This window comes from Coregonus lavaretus, assembly GCF_964263955.1.
Source record: "Coregonus lavaretus genome assembly, chromosome: 6".
Taxonomy (NCBI): Eukaryota; Metazoa; Chordata; class Actinopteri; order Salmoniformes; family Salmonidae; genus Coregonus; species Coregonus lavaretus.
The window spans coordinates 1,603,310-1,627,412 of record NC_139993.1 but is presented as its reverse complement, the minus strand read 5'-3'; the positions used below and the strand labels follow the sequence as shown (position 1 = coordinate 1,627,412).

The following is a 24,103-nucleotide window of genomic DNA, read 5'->3' as shown; positions in this document are numbered from 1 at the left end:
TGCGGCGGGCGTGGCTGAAATAGGTGGCCATATCTAAACTATGATCCGCCCACTTTAACATTCACAGGTGAGAAGGGTCTGACTGTGACCCGCGTCCTGGCCAAGAATAGGGAAGAACCGCCAGGGAAACCCCGCCCCCTCTTGTATTGGCTCTTGGCTACTTACATTTACATTTGAGTCATTTAGCAGATGCGCTTATCCAGAGCGATTTACATGAGCAATGAAGTGCCTTGCTCAAGAGCACATCTGCAGATGTGTCACCTAGTCGGTTCAGGGATTCGAACCAGCGACCTTTCTGGCCCAACACTCTTAACTGCTAGGTTACCTGCCGCCCTTGTAGCATCTGCTACTTTAGTTCTCTTAACCTGACACGTTAATTATCCTAATCTGCTATGACAATTCTCCTAACCTGCTAGAACAAGGAAGTAGCCAGGCGCCATTAGAAGAGGCGACAGGGTTTCCCTGGGCGTTTTCTCCCTGGGCGGTTCAGAGCATGAGGGTCACAGTCAGACCATATTGCAGGTAGGTATTTGCACACCCCCTCCATGTATCAACCAACAACATCATAATGAGGTAGGAGAAGTACAGTGGGATTTGGAGGGATGATCATGCATATTGATAAGGTTGATTTGGTGAATTATCACTTTGTATTGTCAATTTCCAAAGAATAAACTACCAATACTTTAGCGCCATAGTCAAATATCTACCACTTATCTCCAGGAACAGTCACCCAGGCCAATAAATATTGCTATTAACAGATATGTTTGTTATTTAACCATAATGGATGGTAAGGTTTGGGAAGGAGAGATGAAGAGGTGTTGCGACAGAAGGTGAGCATCTGGTCTGAGAGGACTGTGTGTGGAGAATGCAGGAACCTTGTCTGTACCTGCCCTTCCCGTGATGGAGGGGGGACAGGTGGGGGAGACAGTAGAAGCTTTGAAACCTTTAGCTGTTGGGAAGAGGGGTGTAGAAAAGTCTGATCTGCAGCCACGCCGAACATGGCCAGAGTGGGTGGGTGTCAATAAAGATACACTAATGGTACTGTAGTAGCATTTCTTCATCAATGTGATTGAACACCTCACCATACAGTGTACACTTTTGCTTATTTTTATTATGTATTAAAAACTAGGTGAACATTTGCGTGCATTTGTCACACCCTGGCCGAGACAACTAAATTCAGTACCATAGATCCATCTACACACCCTAGGTTTACACCAAGCGCATAGAGGCCGCTGAATAACTCATAGCATAGGACACACAGGTTATTTTAGAATGGGCTTGAGTGGAAGTACATGGAATGAAAGTCTGAGACAGGTCACAGTTTATTTCTCTCTCCCAATTTCAACTTCCCTAAACCAAGTTCGCTCTACCCAGAGAGGAAGAGACAAAGTTAGAGGGTTTACACTCCCGTCAAACTGTGCACGATAAGCAGACCAACTGCCTTCCTGCCTTTTGGACGACTCCCATTGTTAGCCCAGAGACAAGACCATCTCGTCATTATATACAGTAGCTCTGTTCTACCTTAGCAAAACAACATGGCGGGAGGATACAAAACAATCGAATCAAACAAAAACAGGTTTCCATGCAGGGAAAGCATTTCAACTAACTCAAATCATACTTCTCTTTGCAACCCAACCACTTCAAAGGCACTCTGCCACAGCTTCCCCTGACTGGCCACACCTCAAACAAACTAAACAAGGATTATAAAGAGACAGGGAAATACAGGGAGCCAATCACGTTTCAATGAATCAGTTAACAGACTCAATTAGGAGCACCTGGGCCAGTGCATGCACTGTAATAATAGGGCATTCGTCACACCTGTGACATATTTATAAAACTTTGTCACGTCATCCTTATCACGCCATTAGAGAAGAATGAACGTCAAATGTTGTTTTTACACAGGCAGCCCAATTCTAATATTTTTTCCATATTAATTGGTCTTTTGACCAATCACATCAGATAATAATAATAATATGCCATTTAGCAGACGCTTTTATCCAAAGCGACTTAGTCATGTGTGCATACATTTTTACGTATGGGCGGTCCCGGGAATCGAACCCACTACCCTGGCGTTACAAGCGCCATGCTCTACCAATTGAGCTACAGAGGATCACATTAAATATTAACGAAAAAAAGATCAGAATTGGGCTGCCAAGATGATATGAAGTGCCTCACAAACCGATCTGGTTAAAAAGCACACAAAAAAGATTCAGCAAGTATGAGTATGAAAACTAGCCCCAGTCATGATGGACTAATCCCCAATTCCCCAATGTAGGCGTTTTCATGACTTCTCTACCTAATACGGTCAAAGAGGGCCAGAGAACGAGTGAGTGAGAAAGAGAGCGGTAGGGAGGTGTGGTTCATTGTGTTTGTTCTGTGGTGTCAAGTTACTTTTACAACCCTGCTATTACCCCATCCCCTTCTCCTCTCCTTCAATCAGCCTGGCATCAAAGATGAACAGATAGGCTGCAGCGGAGGGCAGGCGTGTTGCAACAGTTGACACTAAAGTGAAAGAGAGATCGAGTAATCAGCCACCACTGACACATGCACATATGGTATATACACTTATTAATTACATATGGTATCTGCAGTTCAGGGTAGAACCAATTTTGTTAAACTGCAGGGGAGTGCTATTATCTTGATAGAACCAACCTGACTCATCTTGAGTGTACTTACAGGTTATATGTAAGGAGGAATGTGTCTGTGATACAGTAGCTCACTTCACAGTATTCTTTTTCTCTGTGTGTGTCACTTCATTCTTAATATCCTGTTAGTCAATTTCTACCACCACAGTGCATGGTTTGATGTAACACTACATAGGTTATGATGAAACATCCTGTCATCAGCTTCTGGACAACATAGGACAAAACAGGTTAGAAAGCGTCATGGGACTTTTCATGTTAGTGGCTTTAACATACCATGTAGCGATATTAGTGCAGTAGGTCTACACATAGCAATACAATGAACGCCTCCAGAGAGAGAGAAGATCATGTTAGATCACTTGCACAAGCATCCAAAGACTGTTATTGGAGGGAATGGTCATGTCAAGTCATGTAATGTGGTTGAGTAATTTCACTGAGGGGGAACTGTAGACGCAGTACCCAGAGATGTGGCGCGAGGGGGTTGGAGAGGGATGGATGATTTGGAAGCCGCTTCTGGACGTGTTTCTGCACATCCACCTCTGCTGTGTAGAGAGAGGGAGGTGTGGCACTGGCAAACTATGATGATTCAGTTGAGCAGTGTTGGGGTTTTCTCATCACGTTGAATGAAGAGGGCTCCCTCCTGTGGACAACTTCAGAAACTACAGGTACAGTAAAAGCAAAGTTTCCGGAGAAATCCTCTCCTCTACCGGTTATAAAATAGAAACAATGTTTGCATTATAATTTAGATTTATTATTCAGTATGCATTTTAACATTTCTTTAAATTGAAATTCCATCCCATACCATCTCCATTCTGTCTCCATAGGGCATCTTAAGGCAGATGCAAATAAAACAAAAATCTAATTTCCAACCAAGGAATTATTCTATATATTCATCAGTGCAAAATAGCAAAACCCAAGCTAATAAGAAAAAGGACAGTACAGTTCATAATTCACGTCTGTAATTAGAATTCTCCATTTTGATTTTTTCCCTTTTCGTTCAGTGTAAAAAAAAAAAGCTATTTAAAAAAAGCCAGTGCTAAAACAAAACAAATAAATAATACAAAATTGGCAAAAAAAAACATTCAGTGCACGTTTGAATGGATTTAAGAGTCCAAGTTTTGCAGCAGAAAAACATTGACATAGAAATTATTTATTATATACATATTTATGAGTATTAACAGCTGTAAAGTATGTATAGTGTGTATATATAGTTATGTTAATTCTAAAAGAGGTCCATATTACAGAGTTTAGACTCAATTAAATTATTCTGTGACCATTTGAGAGGTTAGGGCAGGGGTGTCAAACTCATTCCAAGTCTGCAGGTTATTGGTTTTTCCTTTCAATTAAGAGCTAGACAACCAGGTGACGGAAGTTCTTTACTAATTAGTGACCTTAATTCATCAAGTAAAAGGGAGGAGTGAAAACCCGCAGACACTCTGCCCTCCGTGGAATGAGTTTGACACTTGTGGGTTAGGGAGTACACAGCAAGCATTAGGCTAGTAGGGAGGAGGGTGGTTTATATACTAAAAGTCCATTGGCAAAGTCTCCCCTCTCCATTGTTTTTAATGGGTTAAACTCAGGTTAAAAAGGCATTGTTATCCTCTGCTTGGAACAAGCATGGTGGAAACCATTGACACACACCTCTCTACACATTTTAATCTCGCTACTTCAACATCCAATTAATATACACTGAACAAAAATGTAAAACGCAACATGTAAAGTGTTGGTCCCATGTTTCATGAGCTGAAATAAAAGAACCCAGACATTTTCCATACTCTCATTTTGTGCACACATTTGTTAGATCCCTGTTAGTGAGCATTTGTCCTTTGCCAAGATAATCCAACCACCTGACAGGTGTGGCATATCAAGAAGCTGATTAAACAGCATGATCATTACACAGGTGCACCTTGTGCTGGGGACAATAAAAGGCCACTAAAATGTGCAGTTTTATCACACAACACAATCCACAGATGTCTCAAGTTGAGAGAGCGTGCAATTGGCATGCTGACTGCAGTAATGTCCACCAGAGCTGTTGCAAGAGAATTGAATGTTCATTTCTCTACCATAAGCCACCTCCAACGTCGTTTTAGAGAATTTGGCAGTACGTACAACCGGCCTCACAACCGCAGACCATGTAGCCCAGGACCTCCACATTCGGCTTCTTCACCTGCGGGATCGTCTGAGACCAGCCACCCGGACAGCTGATGAAACTGAGGAGTATTTCTGTCTGTAATAAAGCCCTTTTGTGGGGAAAAAGTCATTCCGATTGGCTGGGCATGGCTCACCAGTGGGTGGGCCGGGCTCCCAAGTGGGTGGACCTATGCCCTCCCAGGCCCACCCATGGCTGCGCCCCTGCCCAGTCAAATCCATAGATTAGGGCCTAATGAATTTCAATTGACGGATTTCCTTACATGATCAGTAACTCAGTAAAATTGTTGAAATTGTTGCATGTAGTGTTTCTATTTTTGTTAAGTTTACATCCGTCTTTCTACTGTTTGTGCACAGCAGCGGTTTTGCACATCTTTTTCATTTCTTTATCAGTCTTTTACATCCCTCTCTGCAGTCAACATCAACACTCCAGTCAACATCAACACTCCAGTCAACATCAACACGCCAGTCAACATCAACACTACTACTAGCAAATAAATCGTAATGACACACACACACACCCACCCACCCTCGCCAACTCCTAATTATGGAAAGACAGGACATGCAGACAGAGTCTGAACAGGGCCAAAGCATTGGAGCTGAAAGCTTAAAGAGACTAGGTGTTCAACTTTAACCAAGTATTAATGTGTTCCCTGTGGTATGAGGGACACCTTTGGCAGGAGTGGAGTGGTGGGAGGGAGGTAGAGTGGAGGGGTTCCAGTTGAGTCCATCTTCAGATTGGAGAGGGTCCATTCATGGTCCAAGTCACACTGGGCACCAGTGGTCCAAGGGGTTAGGGGTTAAGGGTCAGGGGTTAGAGCAGGGCTCTCCAACCCTGTTCCTGGAACGCTACCCTGGTGTGGTAGATTAGGGTTGGAGTGAAAACCTACAGGACGGTAGCTCTCCAGGATCAGGGTTGGAGATCCCTGGCTTAGAGGTTGAAATTAAGTCCTGTGTAGCTCAGTTGGTAGAGCATGGCGCTTGCAACGCCAGGGTTGTGGGTTCGATTCCCACGGGGGACCAGTATGAAAAAATGTATGCACTCACTAACTGTAAGTCGCTCTGGATAAGAGCGTCTGCTAAATTACTAAAATGTAAATGAAGTCTACTCCCTTAAAAAAAAAAGTATTTCTTAAGCTACAGTAGCTGCAGAAGTTGCCCGATATACAACTCTCATCTTCCACCTCCACCTCAGTTTTTGGACCCAGAGCCTGACTCTTATCTCTCCTTTCCTCACTTCCTCATAGTTCTTGGACCCAAAGTCTCTATTTCTAATGTTTCCCTCCTCCTGTCAGCAGTCGGAGAGCTCGGAGTAGGTGTTGGAGTCACCTTCTGTTTTCCACCGCTGGCGGACTGACTTCTCCTCATCCTAGAGGAACAACACACAGTCACTACTAACAGTAGGATGAGTGTGTGTGAGTGAGTGAGTGAAAGTGAGTGAGAGTCTATGATGTTGATATGGTGTCCATGTATCTGTGTGTGTGTTAGACATACCACCTGGAAGACTCCGTTCTGGTCCCACTCTACGGGGGAGTGGTCATCGAGTTCCTGTTCCCCCTCTTCCTCTTCCTCCTCCTCTTCCTCCTCCTCTTCTCTCACCGTGTCCATCCCGTCCTCCTCATACTCCGTCAGGCAGTCCGACTCGTCCCCCGCTGTGGGACACACAGACACAGTTATACACTATGAAAGAGACCAGCCATACTGCGCTAGCAACAAGACTGAAGACTGCCATGTGAGACACTACATGGCCAAAAGTATGTGTACACGTGCTCGTCGAACATCTCATTCCAAAATTATGGGCTTTAATATGGAGTTGGTCCCCCCTTTGCTGCTATAAACTGCTTCCACTCTTCTGAGAAGGCTTTTCACTAGATGTTGGAACATTGCTGCGGGGACTTGCGTCCATTCAGCCACAAGAGCATTAGTGAGGTCGGGCACTGATGTTGGGCAATTAGGCCTGGCTCACAGTCGGCATTCCAATTCATCCCAAAGGTGTTCAATGGCGTTGAGGTCAGGGCTCTGAAGGCCAGTCAAGTTCTTCCACACCGATCTCGACAAACCATTTCTGTATGGACCTCGCTTTGTGCACGGAGGCATCGTCATGCTGAAACAGGAAAGGGCCTTCCCCAAACAGTTGCCACAAAGTTGGAAGCGTAGAATTGTCTAGAATGCCATTGTATGCTGTAGCGTTAAGATTTCCCTTCACTGGAACTAAGGGGCCTAGCCCGAACCATGAAAAACAGCCTCAGACCATTATTCCTCCTCCACCAAACTTTACAGTTGCATTCGGGCAGGTAGCGTTCTCCTGGCATCCGCCAAACCCAGATTCGTCCGTCGGACTGCCAGATGGTGAAGCGTGATTCATCACTCCAAAGAACACCTTTCCCCTGCTCCAGAGTCCAATGGCGGCAAGCTTTACATCACTCCAGCCGATGCTTGGCATTGCGCATGGTGATCTTAGGAGGCTGCTCAGCCATGGAAACCCATTTCATGAAACTCCAGATGAACAGTTATTGTGCTGACGTTGCTTCCAGAGGCAGTTTGGAACTCGGTAGTGAGTGTTGCAACCGAGGACAGGCGATTTTCACACGCTTCAGCACTCGGCGGTCCCGTTCTGTGAGCTTGTGTGGCCTACCACTTCGCGGCTGAGCCTAGACGTTTCCACTTCACAATAATACAGTTGACTGGGGCAGCTCTAGCAGGGCAGAAATTTGACAAACTGACTTGTTGGAAAGGTGGCATCCTATGACGGTGCCACGTTGAAAGTCACTAAGCTCTTCAGTAAGGCCATTCTACTGCCAATGTTTGTCTATGGAGATTTTATACACCTGTCAGCAACAGGTGTGGCTGAAATAGCCGAATCCACTAATTTGAAGGGGTGTCCACATACTTTTGTATATATAGTGTATCTCTCCAGGTATATTCCTATCGTAAAGGAGCTACAATTTAAGTAAAGATACATTCAATATGTTTTAAAGGCGACCAGGGCCCTTACTCACAGAGTCTCAGAGCAGGAGTGCTGATCTAGGATCATTCCATACAATCTTATTCATTATGATATAAAAGGCAAAACTGATTAAAGATCAGCAATCCTACTCTGAGAGGCTTTGTGGACACTGGCTCTGGAGCTCTGATTATTATTTTATTGCAGGACACTTGGAAGAGTCAGGAGACGGGTAAAGAGGGAAACAGAGATAAAGGGCAAAGGCTCAAACCCTTATCGCCGTGGGGGCAGTGTTACTGCTCAACCAGACTTCGGTACATTTTCCACTTTATAATAGCCTCTTACCCTCAGCAGCATCAGTGTCAGGATCGACGTAGGTCTGGACCGGCTCAATCCTGGACACTATCTCAGCCAGGTCAGTGAAGTCGGATCCTGGACACGTACAGGACTGGAATACAACAAGAGAATGTCCTAATGTTACAAGAATGTTAGAATTCATGTAACATGTAATAACGAGCACAGCTTAAAACAAGAGAATGTCATGGGAATGTTATAATAACGTTAGGTAAATGTTATATTAGGAGAATGTCATAATGTAAGGGCGGTTATAAAAACGTTATAGAAATGTAACTACGTGCTAATGGATAATGTAAAGTGGAGCAGCTGTGAGATGGTAAATGTAAGGTTTGTGACGTGTGTGTGTGTTCGTGTGTGTGTGTGTGTGAGTGACTCACGTCCGTCTTAGTCTTGCTGTCGTTGTAGTCTGCCGAGCGGTGGTCCTTGAGCATGTTGTGGATAATGTCACCACGGGCCCAGCCGGTGAAGAGCAGCTTACCATGCTGGTAGCCCACATCCTGACAGACAGAGAGGACAGGAGAGGTTAGCCTGGGGTGACAGACCATGTGCTACAGTAACAAGCAATATGACTAGAGTCTGTTGGAGACCAAGCTCCGAAGAAGGTCTTTTACCGTGAGATTTGTTAGCTATGAACAGGAGACTGTGTATTTTACCAGACTTAATGTCAGCTGTTATCTAAAATGTGCTTCTCTCTAACATTATTACATAACAAAAGTTATCATCAATGTAAATACACTTTGAACATATCCCAGAGCCTGTATAAGGAGAAGATACATCAGAGAAAGAAATGGAGCGAGAGGAGGAGGAGGGGGGGGGGGAGAAGGGAGATGAGGGGGGAGAAGGGAGATGAGGGGGGAGGAACGTAGAGGAGGGGGGGAGGGAGGGAGAGAGGTGTTGAGAAGGAATTGTGGAACTCACGTAGATCTCATCAAACTTGCCGAAGTCCATTGTCTTGAAGCGGTCGATGGGTGGTCTGATGTACTCGCAGTAGGCACTCTTCTTAACCACCTCCAGCTGACGTACACACGACACATAGGCCAGCCTGGACTGGATCTCTGCCATGTCTGGAACCTGGGTGGGTATAGACGATAGTGTGTGAGTGTGTGTGTGTGTGTAAGTGAGAGAGTGTGTGTGATTGAGTGTGTGCGCGTGTTGGTGTGTGGGGTCATCTGCGTTGATCATCTCACCTTCACTTTCTCCGCCCAGGGGTTGATCCGTTTCCACAGCAACCACCAGCCCGACAGGCTGTCGCCGTAGTTACAGAGGTCCGTCTCGTCCTGGCTACCTACGTCGATGGCGATGACCGTCTTGGCGCCCATGTTTCTTGCGATGTCCGCTGTGGGATGTCACGTTGTGACACACACACACACACACACACACACACACACGTAGCGAAACAAAAACACGGACGTACACGAGCCGGCAGCAGGGACAATAAGGAAAAACCAGTCTGAGGTTATTGTGGTTATTTCATAATAGGACCGTTGTCCTTCCTATACTTCATTAACATATTCAAATTCACTCCACCAAAAACAGACACCCCAATTGGCTGCATTACGTCACTCACTGGATAATCACATCAAACTTAATTTAATTTCCAGTTTTATACAGTAAATCTACTCATATCGCCCTACTACATGGTCCCAATGTGAATTCTTATGGTCCCAATTGGGTGAATTCTAATTTCCACCTTTCGTTTGCTCCTGCATTGTTGATAATGCTGCCTTGGTGTGTGTGTTTATGGTGCGAGTCCCAGCGAGTGTTTGAGACCAAGTACCCTGTGAAGGGTGCAGGTCCCACCAGTCCACTCCACAGTGTTGTCCCAATGTGTTTAAGGAACTGGCAGATAGCCTAGTGGTTAAGAGTGTTGGGCCAGTAACTGAAAGGTTGCTGGTTGAAATGATGAAACGATGTGCCCTTGAGCAAGGCACTTAACCCTAATTTCTCCTGTAAGTCGCTCTGGATAACAGTGTCTACTAAATGACAAAAATGTCAAAATGAGCCAAGCCTAATTTTGAAGAGCTTAAACTTCTATCATTAGCGTTAGTTCTATGGGTCCTAGCTATCTAAATCCATCGTCAACACTCTATGGTTACTATGGCATTGCGCCTCTTCTGCCTTTAAGAATGTGAGACTTGTCATTGCTTTAGCCTGAAAAACACTGGGTCCAACTCTGTGGGTGTGTCCACCCAAATCATCAAATCATCACATAATACATAGTAGACCTCTAAGCCATCCGACCATGTTGCACAAACCACAAGGAGCTTCTACATCTAAATAAACCGGATTCATCCAAAATGGAGAAGGATGATGTTAAATTTCATCAGGTTTGTGAAACATGGGTTTGTGTTTCATATTTATTTTCTGCACGCTACAATGATGACTTCCAGAGGAGATAAGAGTAACATAGTAGAAGATTTGAGTAGCATGCAGAAATAAAATGTTTCAAGTTGTCCTTTTTCCAGTTGGAATGTAACAATCCATCCATTTGGTAGAACGCCCAAGTTGGTAACATTCTAATGAATACCAGTTTGTTGAGGGGCCTGATGCTATGTTTCGTATTCAAACTGGAAGGGAATGTACTGTCAGAGCCGACTGGTGTCTTGGAAGTCACTGATTTAGAAGCACGGGCTATTGTTTTGTTTTATGGAATTGAGAAAGCTAACTGTATATCGTTTTTACGTTGCCCAAATAAATCACAACTCTATCAACACCCCAATAATCTGAGGAATACGGTATGTCCCGCCCCTTTAGATGTTCTCAGCCAGTAAGACACCAGGAAGCCTTACTGACAGACACATAGCTTTCTGAAACTCTTGTTGATTTAGTATTGATTTAAACAGCTTGTGGATACTGGACAATGGGATAGTTTGTATCACCAGTGTCCACAATCACTAACACACTGGACGATCTGTGCTGCATTTCCTCCCATCTGACAGTAAAGATTGATCCTGCGCTGAAAGCATGTTATAGACCAATTTCAAATACACTATGGGGTTCATTTACATATTTGTTTTCTTTTCAGTCAATCTATGGATATATTTTGAAAATAATGTTGGCAAATTACATTTTGACAATGGAAATTAATTGAACGCTCATTCCCACTGCTCAGATTGAAGACAAAACAACAGAATTCTGTCAAACTATCATCTCCACCATCGTCAATGACAGCCCTCGCACATACATACTTACCCATGGACGATCTCTCAATCCCCCCCCCCCCCCCAACTAAAATAACTGAAAATATCCTACTACCCCCTCCCTCCTCCTTTCCTGTTCTCCTCCTCATCTACTTGCCTGGCAGGTTGTTGATGTAGCCCCCGTCCATAAGCAAGTTTCCATCTTTGGGGTCGCAGAGGGGCGGCAGGTACCCTGAGAGGGTCATGCTCGCCCTCACATAGCGCCACAGTGACCCTGTGAGCCACACCCAGGGGGAGGGAGGGGAGGGGAGGGGGGATAACATCTCAATAATGTTGGCGTAAAGTCTCAGGTTAGTCATGCGTTTTGGCAGCAGACCATATCCCCAAACCAAAGGGTGCAATCCCAATTGGTTAACCCAGAGGTGGGAATGTGGTGCTGCCCAACCTCTCAAATTGCTTCTGTATCCCCGAACCACCTTACCATGCACAGAGACCTGTGTGTGTGTGTGTGTGTGTGTGTGTGTGTGTGTGTGTGTGTATGTCAGGCCTAGGCACAGGGTACAGGGGTAAGGGTGCAGCCAAAGAGTATCAAGGGTTGGTTCGATCTCCAGACTCTGTCCCCAACCACAACCTTATGCTCCTTGTGAGTTAACACTTGTGAAAGGTTATCCAGCCAAAGTGAAGCTTTTATAACCATTTATACAAATTGTCTGTTTTACAGCACTTGGTGAAAACATACAAAAGGGAAAATCACCAAAAATACAGGTATGAGGAACCTTTTAAACCTAGCCTTCAGGTCCCTGACTCCCCAACTAGACACAAGGAGCACTGGAGGTTGGTAGTCTGGTCACAGCATTTGGAGATCTCTCAGACACTAGTGAACATGTTAGGGGCAACCAGCCAGCCCTGCCCAGAGCTGTGGTCCTGTAATACCACTCCGGACCAGCAGAGGGCAGGGGGAGGCTGGGCGCTGCATGGATTGGAAGGAGAAGGAGCACCAGAGGAAGAGAAGGATGCTGCTGTGTGTGTGTGTGTGTGGAGTTTGAAGGGGACATACGAGACTGAAGAATTTCAGTGTGGAATCATTGAACTGAACTGTTCTGGACTTAGAAGTACTAACAAACGCATAGTCACCATTTTCAGCCCACATTTAATTTGAGGCTTCAATCAAGTCTTTCATTAACAAGACCGATGGAACTGTATGTACGTCTATGGGCGTCGGTAGGATCCAGAACATTTTTGACATCTCGCTAGAAAAAGCTAACGGGAAACGGGTAGCATCAGCGACACTCATCTATATATATGTAAGAATATATAGATGCGTACAGTACACGGACACATGCACATACATGGGCGCAAGGCAAGTCAGGGGGGAGGTGTAGCTGCTGGGGGGGGGGGGCAAATGGTTGACATAAGCCATTTATAAGCCATTATAAGCACTGCTCGGTATGACGACCGAGGATCAAGCGATGGACGAACAGACAGACAAATGGACACATTTAAATGGACTAGACCACAATTAAAAAACAAACATGAAATAGCCTATATGGTGATCTTCTCCGATCTCAACACAAAACCTTTATATCCCGATACCATAGGATCAGCTTCAAACCCTAAAGAGAACGCTAAATGTTTTATTCCTATAGCTACAGTGAGGGAAAAAAGTATTTGATACCCTGCTGATTTTGTACGTTTGCCCACTGACAAAGACATGATCAGTCTATAATTTTAATGGTAGGTTTATTTGAACAGTGAGAGACAGAATAACAACAAAAACATCCAGAAAAAACACATGTCAAAAATGTTATAAATTGATTTGCATTTTATGTGGGGAAATAAATATTTTCTGGCTCCCAGGTGTCTTTTATACAGGTAACACGCTGAGATTAGGAGCACACTCTTAAAGGGAGTGCTCCTAATCTCAGCTTGTTACCTGTATAAAAAGACACCTGTCCACAGAAGCAATCAATCAATCAGATTCCAAACTCTCCACCATGGCCAAGACCAAAGTGCTCTCCAAGGATGTCAGGGACAAGATTGTAGACCTACACAAGGCTGGAATGGGCTACAAGACCATCGCCAAGCAGCTTGGTGAGAAGGTGACAACAGTTGGTGCGATTATTCGCAAATCGAAGAAACACAAAATAACTGTCAATCTCCCTCGGCCTGGAGCTCCATGCAAGATCTCACCTCGTGGAGTTGCAATGATCATGAGAACGGTGAGGAATCAGCCCAGAACTACACAGGAGGATCTTGTCAATGATCTCAAGGCAGCTGGGACCATAGTCACCAAGAAAACAATTGGTAACACACTACACCGTGAAGGACTGAAATCCTACTGCGCCCGCAAGGTCCCCCTGCTCAAGAAAGCACATATACAGGCCCGTCTGAAGTTTGCCAAAGAACATCTGAATGATTCAGAGGAGAACTGGGTGAAAGTGTTGTGGTCAGATGAGACCAAAATCGAGCTCTTTGGCATCAACTCAACTCGCCGTGTTTGGAGGAGGAGGAATGCTGCCTATGACCCCAAGAACACTATCCCCACCGTCAAACATGGAGGTGGAAACATTATGCTTTGGGGGTGTTTTTCTGCTAAGGGGACAGGACAACTTCACCGCATCAAAGGGACGATGGACGGGGCCATGTACCGTCAAATCTTGGGTGAGAACCTCCTTCCCTCAGCCAGGGCATTGACAATGGGTCGTGGATGGGTATTCCAGCATGACAAGGACCCAAAACACACAGCCAAGGCAACAAAGGAGTGGCTAAAAAAGAAGCACATTAAGGTCCTGGAGTGGCCTAGCCAGTCTCCAGACCTTAATCCCATAGAAAATATGTGGAGGGAGCTGAAGGTTCGAGTTGCCAAACGTCAGGCTCGAAACCTTAATGACTTGGAGAAGATCTGCAAAGAGAAGTGGGACAAAATCCCTCCTGAGATGTGTGCAAACCTGGTGGCCAACTACAAGAAACGTCTGACCTCTGTGATCGCCAACAAGGGTTTTGCCACCAAGTACTAAGTCATGTTTTGCAGAGGGGTCAAATACTTATTTCCCTCATTAAAATGCAAATCAATTGATAACATTTTTGACATGCGTTTCTGGATTTTGTTGTTGTTATTCTGTCTCTCACTGTTCAAATAAAACTACCATTAAAATTATGGACTGATCATGTCTTTGTCAGTGGGCAAACATACAAAATCAGCAGGGGATCAAATACTTTTTTCCCCTCACTGTAGGTCGATATGCAAAATATATAACCTATGGACCTACACTGACGAAGAAGTGACTGAGACCCAAGCTTAAAGCTTTAGAAAGTGGGAAACAACAAGCAGCAAGCTGCATGGAAAGGCCTTAGGGAAAGGCCTGTGTGCCATGCTCAGGAAAAAGCAGGCGAGTGTGTAGTCTTGGTGTGTAGTATACCAGCCAAGTGCAGTAGAACTTGGGAGATGAAGTAGAGTAGCATGGAGAACCAAAAACAGGGAGGGGGCGGGGCACCAGAAGCAGGACCATCATGCACCTCTCTGTCTGACCCATGGATATGTACCTGCATGAGCAAAGCCTCACTGCCAATCCGGAGGCGAGGGGGAGGGGCTTACTGACATTGGGGGGCAGGACAAAGCCAATTCGGAACTGACGTGTGTATGAGCGTAAACTATTGAAGCCAAATTGAATAGAGAAGTATTGGTGTTAAGAATGGGTGGTGGTGGGTGTAGGGGAGCGAACATTGCAACCCCTCCACTCACATACCGAAATATACACTGTATTATTAGCCTAACTTTCCTTCCAAACCATGGGTTCCCAATGTCCGACTAGTCAGGTGGGGTTAAGGTGAGACGGAACGTGGGAAGGAGGGAGGGGGAGGGAGTGGTTGATTGTCGGTCGTTTCAAGGAGCTTAAGGTAGAAGTTGCCCCTAATCGCAGATCTGGGATCAGATGACATAACCCCAATCCTAACATTAACCATCAGGTGGGTGAAAATAATATCTGACCCTGTATCAGTGGTCAGGAGCAACTTCTACAACTCCTTTTGGGATTGAGGGGTGAGACGGGTCGGGTTTGAACTTTGAATTCTGACCTGGGACATTGTTAACATAGCAACCATCCACAAGCAGGTGGCCATCCTTGGGGTCGCAGAGGGGAGGTAAGTAGGGGGTGTAGGAGGCACTCGCTCTAACATAGCGCCACAGCGAGCCTGTCAGAATGGAAGATGGAGAGGGGACATCACACATGGACAGATAGCCCCACGTCACACAGAGACAGACAGAGAGAGAGAGACAGAGCCAGAGACAGACAGAGCCAGAGAAAGACAGCGAGAGAGAGAGACAGAGAAAGACAGAGAGAGAGAGCCAGAGAAAGACGAGAGAGAGACAGCCAGAGAAAGACCGAGAGAGAGAGGAGAGAGACAGACAGACAGAGACAGACAGAGCCAGAGAAAGACAGAGAGAGAGAGGAGAGAGAGAGAGAGAGAGAGACAGAGACAGAGAGAGCCAGAGAGAGAGAGCCAGAGAAAGACAGAGAGAGACAGCCAGAGAAAGACCGAGAGAGAGAGAGAGACAGAGAGAGAGAGCGAGGCAGAGACAGACAGAGCCAGAGAAAGAGAGGGAGAGAGAGAGAGAAAGACAGAGAGAGAGAGACAGCCAGAGAAAGACAGAGAGAGAGAGAGAGAGAGAGAGAGAGAGTGAGGCAGAGACAGACAGAGCCAGAGAAAGAGAGGGAGAGAGAGAGAGAAAGAGCCAGAGAAAGACAGAGCGCCAGAGAAAGAGAGAGAGAGAAAAATAGAAAAGGAGTGAAACAAAGGAGAGAGGAGCGAGTAGGGTTCCAAATAGTCACAAACGTTCCTAAATTTCCCGTATTTGTTGGGGGAAATTCCAGTTGAAGAATTCCCAATTGATTCTGGGAATCCTCCAACCGGGATTTCTGAAAAACCTGAGAATGTTGTAACCCTAGGAGCAAGACAGAGCTAGAGATGGCAAGATACTGTATATAGAGAGAGTGAAGGAGAGAAAAGAGCAGGAGACAAAAGGGAGAGGCAAAACATGTCCAGAGCTCGACGTATACAATCTAAAACGTAAACGACCTGAAATTGTATCTGACGTATACAATCTAAAACCTTCAGTGAACATGGTCAGGTAACATAAAGCAACGTTTCTAGAACTAAAAACAACAACTAAGAGGCCAGTTCTAGAACTAAAACAGATTGCACAGACAGAACTGTAGATAATGATTGAATTTTCTAAAATACAGATAGACAAAAAAAACTCAATAGCGTCACAGCATTAATATTTCACTGAATTTCAATCTTATAGCTAAAGGGTGTTGTTCATTTACTCTCCTAAACCACTCAAAGGAACCATGAACACCATAACCATGTATTAGTTTATAAACCTCATTGGAAAATGGAGACCTACATACACTGAGTGTACAAAACATTAGGAACACCTGCTCTTTCCATGACAGACTGACCAGGTGAAAGCTATGATCCCTTATTGATGTCACTTGTTAAATCCACTTCAAAATCAGTGTAGATAAACGGGAGGAGACAGGTTAAAGCAGGATTTTAAGCCTTGAGACAATTGAGACATGGATTGTGTATGTGTGCCATTCAGAGGGTTAATGGGCAAGACAAAAGATGTAAGTGCCTTTGAATGTGGAATGGTAGTAGGTGCCAGGCGCAACGGTTTGCGTCAAGAACGGGAACGCTGCTGGGTTTCACGCTCAACAGTTTCCTGTGTGTATCAAGAACAGTCCACCACCCAAAGGACATCCAGCCAACTTGACACAACTGTGGGAAGCATTGGAGTCAACATGGGCCAGCATCCCTGTAGAACACTTTCAACACCTTGTGGAGTCCATGACCCGATGAATTGAGGCTGTTCTGAGGGCAAAAGGGGGTGCAACTCGATATTAGGAAGGTGTTCCTAATGTTTTGTACACTCAGCGTATTTCTACTCTTTCCCAGGCTATCAACAGCCACAGTTTTGTTTAGTGTGTAAGAATTATTATTAGCTTGGTTAGATAGATAGCAGCCGACAACAAACAAGAAGATTACTACAAAATGCACCGACATTCTCGGAGAAAGGGATCGAGAGAGAGAATGATAGATAGTGGAGACCAGTGAAAGAGATAAGTAAGAGTTAGAAAAAGATCACAAAGGAAGATCGAGAAAGATCCATCTACAAGCCAGGTAGAGTTAGCTAGCACACACGACGCAGGATCTATAAACTTGATGGCTATGACCATACTCTAAAAGCCGCCATCTTGAAATTAAGCTACAGGTCTAGCGACTAGCGTAACATAAAAAATTATGACTAAATGATGCTCAATTTACACAACGTCAGAGACTGTACCATTCATTGGCTTGTGGAAACATGGGGTGTTGCATAAACCAAATAGTGCCACCATGAACTCGTAAAGTCCTTGCGTTACTAATGCGCCAACGGTGGAACTTCCTCTATTGAAATACCCTGAGGTTGGTGTTAAAACTGCCCACTCACTCGGAGCTGCAGACATTGCTCTCTGACCATGTGTGGTGTAGGCTACGGGTGAAGTTTCCTCTATGTACAGATCTAGGATCAGCTTCCGCTCCCCAATACTAAACTTAACCTTTATTGGGGGAAATACATAACTGACCCAAGATCAGCGTCTAGGGGCAACTTCACTCTATTCCTGTGTGTATGACTCCAGTAATGGAAATTTAGAGCCGTATGAAAGAAAAGCACATTGGGGGAAACTACGGGAAGCGAGGGAGGGAGGGATGGAGGGAGTGGCGTTAGGGTGCAGAGGGGTAAAGCAAGGGAAAAGTGTTCTGGATCCTACTTGTTGACGCGGACAGGGGTGGAAGGATCAGCGACTAGCACACTACACTACGCCTATATTACACTAGCCTGGTCCCAGATCTGTTTGTGCCGTCTACCCACCAACAGATTTGCGACCAGGCTAATAGTATGGCCTATCCAGCAGATGGTAAAAGTGTCCCCATATTAGCAAATGAACATTAGGGAAGTCACTGTGGCATGGTTTGTTTGGTGTTGTTTTAAGACATGTTTTAGACATAAAACACATGTGAGAAAGGTAGGAGGAATAACCTGTTATGTTTGCGATAGAAAGAAAGAACGGGAAAGAGATGGAGAGCAACAGAGATGAGTGCACTAGGCTGTGTCAACAGGAAGTGACGTCACACTAGGGAGGAGGAAGCTGATAGGTAAATAGAGACACAGGAAGATAGCATCGTAAAGCTTTGCTCTCGCCGTTAGTAAACATGCCAAGTGCAGACGAGCATCCAAGATATAACTGGGGGACCCCACAACCTTGTGACACCCCAAATCCAGGATCAAGGAGGACTCATTTGCTACATTTGCCTAAAATCAGTACATAAATGCCTTTGCTCTTAGAAACTAGTGGACATTACCGGTGATAATGAATGCATGCAACATGTACTAACACTGGATTTGGGGGTAGGCTTCCTTCCACAAGCCAAAAGGTTGTGGCCTTTGACCCCAAGAGGTCAGCAGGGGTCGTACTCCCAGCCTCTAGGACTATTCTAGCTACAGTTAGTGGTAGTGCATTTCTCAGTCAGTCAGTCATCACATACATAAACAATCCATATATTAAGTGTCAGTCAATGAGTCAATGGATGAACATATTAAACAGATAAAATATGATTTTACTCCAGTATACCAATTGTATGACCCCCTATTCATATTATAAAGCTGAAAGACATGCTGAATCTAACCAATTTATCTAAATTAAGGGCTAGGATTTTAATCTCATAACCCACACTCTGATTCAGTAAAACCAGGGTGTTCTAATCTAAATTAGCTGTCATCATCCATCGCTGATTTACTTTAGGAATTAACAATCATGCCAATCCCACATATTAGTTCTAAGTCAAATTGGGCCATACCAGCGTGAGTGGACTGAGTTAAATAGTGTTACATATGGAGAATATATCTAAAGAAACTATACAACTACATATCTAACTCACGTGTGTGTGTGTGTTTGTCTGACTGCTTGAGACCTATCCAAACAGCTATCAAATTTCTACTCAAAGTCCTGAAGAATTTTGACAATTACTTCTATACTGCGGTCAAGATAACTTCAAAATCGAGTCGTTCATTTATAAACAGCGATAGAGCAGAGAGGGGGAGGGGACAGCGGTTAGCTGCCTGTCACTCACCGTCTTGGTGCACACGCATGGCGGACGCCGTGATGTCAGTAGTCACGTTGAAGTAGGGCAACCAAAGGTCCTGATGGTTGGATAGAACATACATTAGATATTAAAATCGGAATAAGGAACGTTCAGGAGAATATATGTAGAACAAATATGCCTCTCCAAAAGTAGGAATCACGTCAGCGCTATTCTGCAACTTTTCACAAGGTTTGCCTACTGAACGTGGCCCAGTTTCGTTCACAGACAAACATCTCTAGTAGCACTGACAGACAGTGACCTCTCACCTCAGCCTGCTTGTCCTGGAACACTTTGGAGATGCTGGTGTTGAAGGCGGCTCCAGTGAACATTGAGGTGATGGGATAGGTCAGGTCAAGGATGGTTTTGAATACGGAGTTCATGGCCTGTAGGGAGGGAGGAAAGGAAGGAGATAGAGTGAGACAAAAGGTTCATATTGAGCGTGTCTGAGATCGACATTGCACAGAATCACTGATCCACAAATCACCTTGCATCCCAAATGACCACTCATTATGTGATCAAGATTTGTGATTTTGTACCTCGCAATGCTCAAACTGATCCCCTCTAATATGTCACCTGTCAAAGGAATGTGTCAAATGGTCAGATATATGGACAAGAGAAGTGCATGATGGTATAGCGGTAGGAGGATCAGACCTTGGACCACTCGCGGGCTCTCTGCTTGGTGCGCACCGCACTCCTCTCCTCGGCGTACAGCGCCCCGATGAACGACCCGATGGACGTCCCGCCCACGATGTCGATGGGAATCCCTGCCTCCTCCATGGCCTTGATCAGTCCCACGTGGGAGCAGCCTCTGCAAGAGTGACAGACGACAACCAATCAGAGAGGAGGAAATTCACTGTCTGTTTGAGGACTAAAGAGACTAATTTTGCCTGCATTTCTTCAACTCCTTTCATTCATTGGAAAATATCTGAAATAACTTGACTAATTCACAACTAGAGATACACTGAAGGACAATGTTACAAGAAAGCTTGATAATAATCAACAACAGACAGGACTTCTCATGCAAAGAGCTATGGTCCCATGACTGTCATTGAAAACATGCATTTGATGGTGCAGATAATGTGAAGTAAAGAATGTATTACTTGATCATCTACAAAATAGAGTCTGGTACAAAATAGAGTCTGGTACAAAATAGAGTCTGGTACAAAATAGAGGTGTTCCTATAAAAACTTAGTCCACTGACCTGGCTCCCCCTCCTCCCAGCACCAGAGCGATGCTGTTCCCAGTCAGGACCCGGGCCAGTCGAGAGAAATCACTGTGTCTGTCCGCTGTCTTCTCAAACACCTTCTCATACACCTCCCTCTGCACGTGCGCACACACACACACACGTCAAATTCAGATGATAATCAGAGCAATTTATAGGCTTCCATGCGCTTGAAACGAGAGCTTGTCCAACCATTCAGACTTGGGCCTGGTTAGCGACAGTTGCTATCCACCGAAGCACTGTAATTGGTTGGTAAGCTTGTCAATCAAGAGCCCAACATTATTTGACAATGGATAATTTCCCCAAAACAACCTGGACTGGGTTTCCCAAAGCCTTTGTAGCTAAAGCACTGTTATTACTCTTGAAAACCAAAACTCATGTTACTCGTAGAACAGCAAAGTGCTTCATTTTGAGCCATCACTCGGTGCAAGATAAGAGGTTAAAAATATATATATATATATTAGATTAAGAGGACATCCTCAACAGGCTATTAAAGTATACATAAAACCTTTTCTTGCAAACAGACAAGCCTCCTCTCTTATCACATCGTCAGAGCTCTCTGTACAACTGTCATCAACCTCCATTTAATGGAGGAACACAATCAGATGTGGGCAAAGGTGAGTGTGGAATTAATGAATAAACGAATGAATGAAAGAAAAAAACTAACTAACTAAAGTTAGAAAGAGAGAAAGTAAAAAAGAAAGAAAGAAAGAAGTCATGGCATCTCCCCAGGGAGTCGTACCAGTTTTGAGGGACTGCGTCGTGAGAAGACCCGGCGGGGGCAGCGGAGGTGGAGGTGTCCGGAGCACCAGCTCCTCATGTTGAGCCACTCTACGGTCCTGGAGGGCCCCGAGCCGTCCTCTTTATGGAGCAGCACCAGCTGTTTCAGGGCCCTCACCGCTGTGTTCTCCAGCATCTGCTCTAACTAGAGAGAGAGAGAGAGGCATGGTTAGATACAGTGCTGAGGATAAGATGAAGTCAGAACTAGACTGCTTTTTAAAAACAATCTCTAAATATATGAGGTTTCAGTGTACAATTTCACAATGAAAGTTTGAAATTGAACAAATACATGTAACAACTAGGCAGCTTGTAAGTAGAGTAGCTTCATAGGTCAACCAATCCTCCAAACACTAGCAACCCATCCTCCAATTGAGCCCCACCCAAACCAACGTCCAGCTCTTCACCCCTTCCCCCGTTACTGCTACCTGTCCCAGTGCAGGTTCCTGGTCCCCCAGGCCCACGATGAGGATGCAGTCAGCCTGTCGGATGCAGCGCTGGGTCCAGGGAGTCATGCTGCTGTCTGTCTGGTACAGGACTATCCTGTTGATGTCCTCCTGCTGGGCCAGCCAGCCAGACAGACGGTACTCATGGATACTGTTAGAGGGGAGAGGGAGAGTTAAGAACAACCAACTGATATGGAGAGAGGGAGGGAGAGGAAGAAGAGAGGATAGAAAAGGAAGAAATGGGGTTGAGAAAGTCTATATGGAGACACAAGGGTATAAAAGAGAGGGAATACAGGAGAGATGGACAATTCAGGGAGTTTCAGGAGGTAAGATAAGAGTTTTGGGCTGATGCCATCAAACTGACCTATCCAGAGCAGAGGCCCCTAGTCGCTCTCTGATGATGTCACTGGTCAGCAGCAGGGTAGGTCCTACACGTCAAGGACAAATTGGAATATGTTTAAGATTTCAGAGAGAACAACTGATGTATATGAAATGGGATATCATGGTCGCTCAATGTAACAATATAGTAAAGAACAGAATAGAACAGAAAAACTTTATTGTCCACAGAATCTAGTCACATTATGCAGATGTATTCACTGTTGACTAATATGAAACAGGACGTTCAAGTCATAGTCAGGGTTTGATTGACAGTTGCTATGCTAGTCTCTAGGAGTGTTTACCTATGGCACTGAGGGCGTGGCTAAGCTCCAGGTTGAAGGCGTTGATTGGCACCTCGTCACAGATGGGCAGTACGGCCACAGTGGACAGGTTACTGGCCGGGTTGGTGACGTCAGGGCTGGACGCTACGCTGGACAGGCCAAGGGCAGAACCTGGTAGAGGATGGTAGGGGGTTAGAAGAGAGAGCGCGAGAGAGTGTGTGTGTGTGTGTGTGTGTGTGTCTCACACACACACACTCACCTGAGAATGGTCCGTGAGCCTGTTGCAGGTTCCCCAGGATCTTCTGTCCCAGCAGGTGGATCAACCTGGTGACCACTTGAGGGTACCTCCTCTTGATGTTGTTGAGCGTTCCCTCTGGTAGCTTGACCAGCTCTGTGTCTCTGACTGCGTGGACCGTGGTGGCTCTGGGCTGTCGGGTCAGAGCCTCAACCTGGGAAAAACAGGAGGAGATAGTAAGAGCTGAAAAATCATGGATTTAAAAAGGTATAGTGTCCCCAATGATCTAATCAATCTAATACAACCCAAATATGTACTTTACACACACATAAGTCTAATATAAATACATTAGGAGGTATACTTTATTCTGAATATTAGCTTTATAAACTAATATTGTAACAACATATTCTGCCTTTACATAAAAGACAAGGAAGATGAGAGCTGTAGAAATAGGCCAATGTCTCACCACTCCTATGAGGTCTCCTCGACCGTACTCTCCTACCAGCACCTTCTTCCCGTTAGCTTTACGAATAACAGAACGTAGACGCCCGTTCAGAACTATGTAGGTGCAGTCCGACTGGTCGTCCTGCCTGATGATAGGAGGAGAGGAGAGGGGGTGGAGAACAGCGAGTTCAGATTTCATCTGATCCCCAAAAAAGTGGTTTGGTTTCAGGACAGTGTACATTTGAGCGTGTCTGTGCAAGGCTAGGGAAGCGGAACTTTATCAAACTAAGAGTTTGAAACGTGTCAAAGAAAAGTACCTTGAGATAGGTGATCCTGTCAGTCAGAAAAAGTTGGCCTGCTTGTAATAAGAACAAACTCACTAATACAGATTTACTGGTCAAATTAAAATACTGCCATAAGAAAAGATTTGTCCAGATACCTATAGAGGGCTCTGCCGGCCTCCACAGCCATCCAGTCTATGGCGAAGTCCATCTGTCTGACGAAGGGGGACATGCGGATGGCTACGGTGTGGGCTGCACTCAGAACCACACTGGGCTGTTCTCTCATGATCCTAAAGACAGCGGGCAGCACAGAGCACACAAGATCAGGAAAAAAACACAGACAGTATCTTAGGGGTGGCAGTCACTATGCTTAAATATCACAGGAACTGATCAATAATGCTAGGGTTAGGGGAAGTGTTAGCCACTTCCGTCCTTTCTACCATTACCAGAGAGATAGTAATAACCAGCATCTTATCAAGTGAGACAGTTGTGACACAGAATGAGAAATGCATGTTTGGAACTGAAGTCAACCTACTTGTAAAAGATGGTTTTATATTCAACAGTCAGTGACCACTGGTATATTTCATTCAACAAACCGCATACCTCTAATTCTAAACTAAT

General features: G+C 45.0%; 1 protein-coding gene across 1 annotated transcript; it reads right to left on the bottom strand.

Moving 5' to 3' along the window:
- Positions 1-3,371: 3,371 nt before the first annotated feature.
- LOC311131305 (patatin-like phospholipase domain-containing protein 6) lies at positions 3,372-23,768 on the bottom strand (the record flags this gene model as incomplete). The annotated part of the gene is made up of 18 exons (XM_084164202.1): positions 3,372-6,159; positions 6,285-6,442; positions 8,080-8,182; positions 8,469-8,588; positions 9,010-9,162; positions 9,279-9,427; positions 11,389-11,505; positions 19,407-19,476; positions 19,685-19,801; positions 20,070-20,226; positions 20,620-20,738; positions 21,383-21,565; positions 21,846-22,014; positions 22,228-22,291; positions 22,544-22,693; positions 22,782-22,971; positions 23,224-23,347; positions 23,641-23,768. The coding sequence occupies 18 exons, from the start codon at positions 23,766-23,768 to the stop codon at positions 6,082-6,084; spliced, it is 2,349 nt and encodes a 782-aa protein (XP_084020328.1). The 3' UTR covers positions 3,372-6,081.
- Between the last annotated feature and the right edge of the window lie 335 nt (positions 23,769-24,103).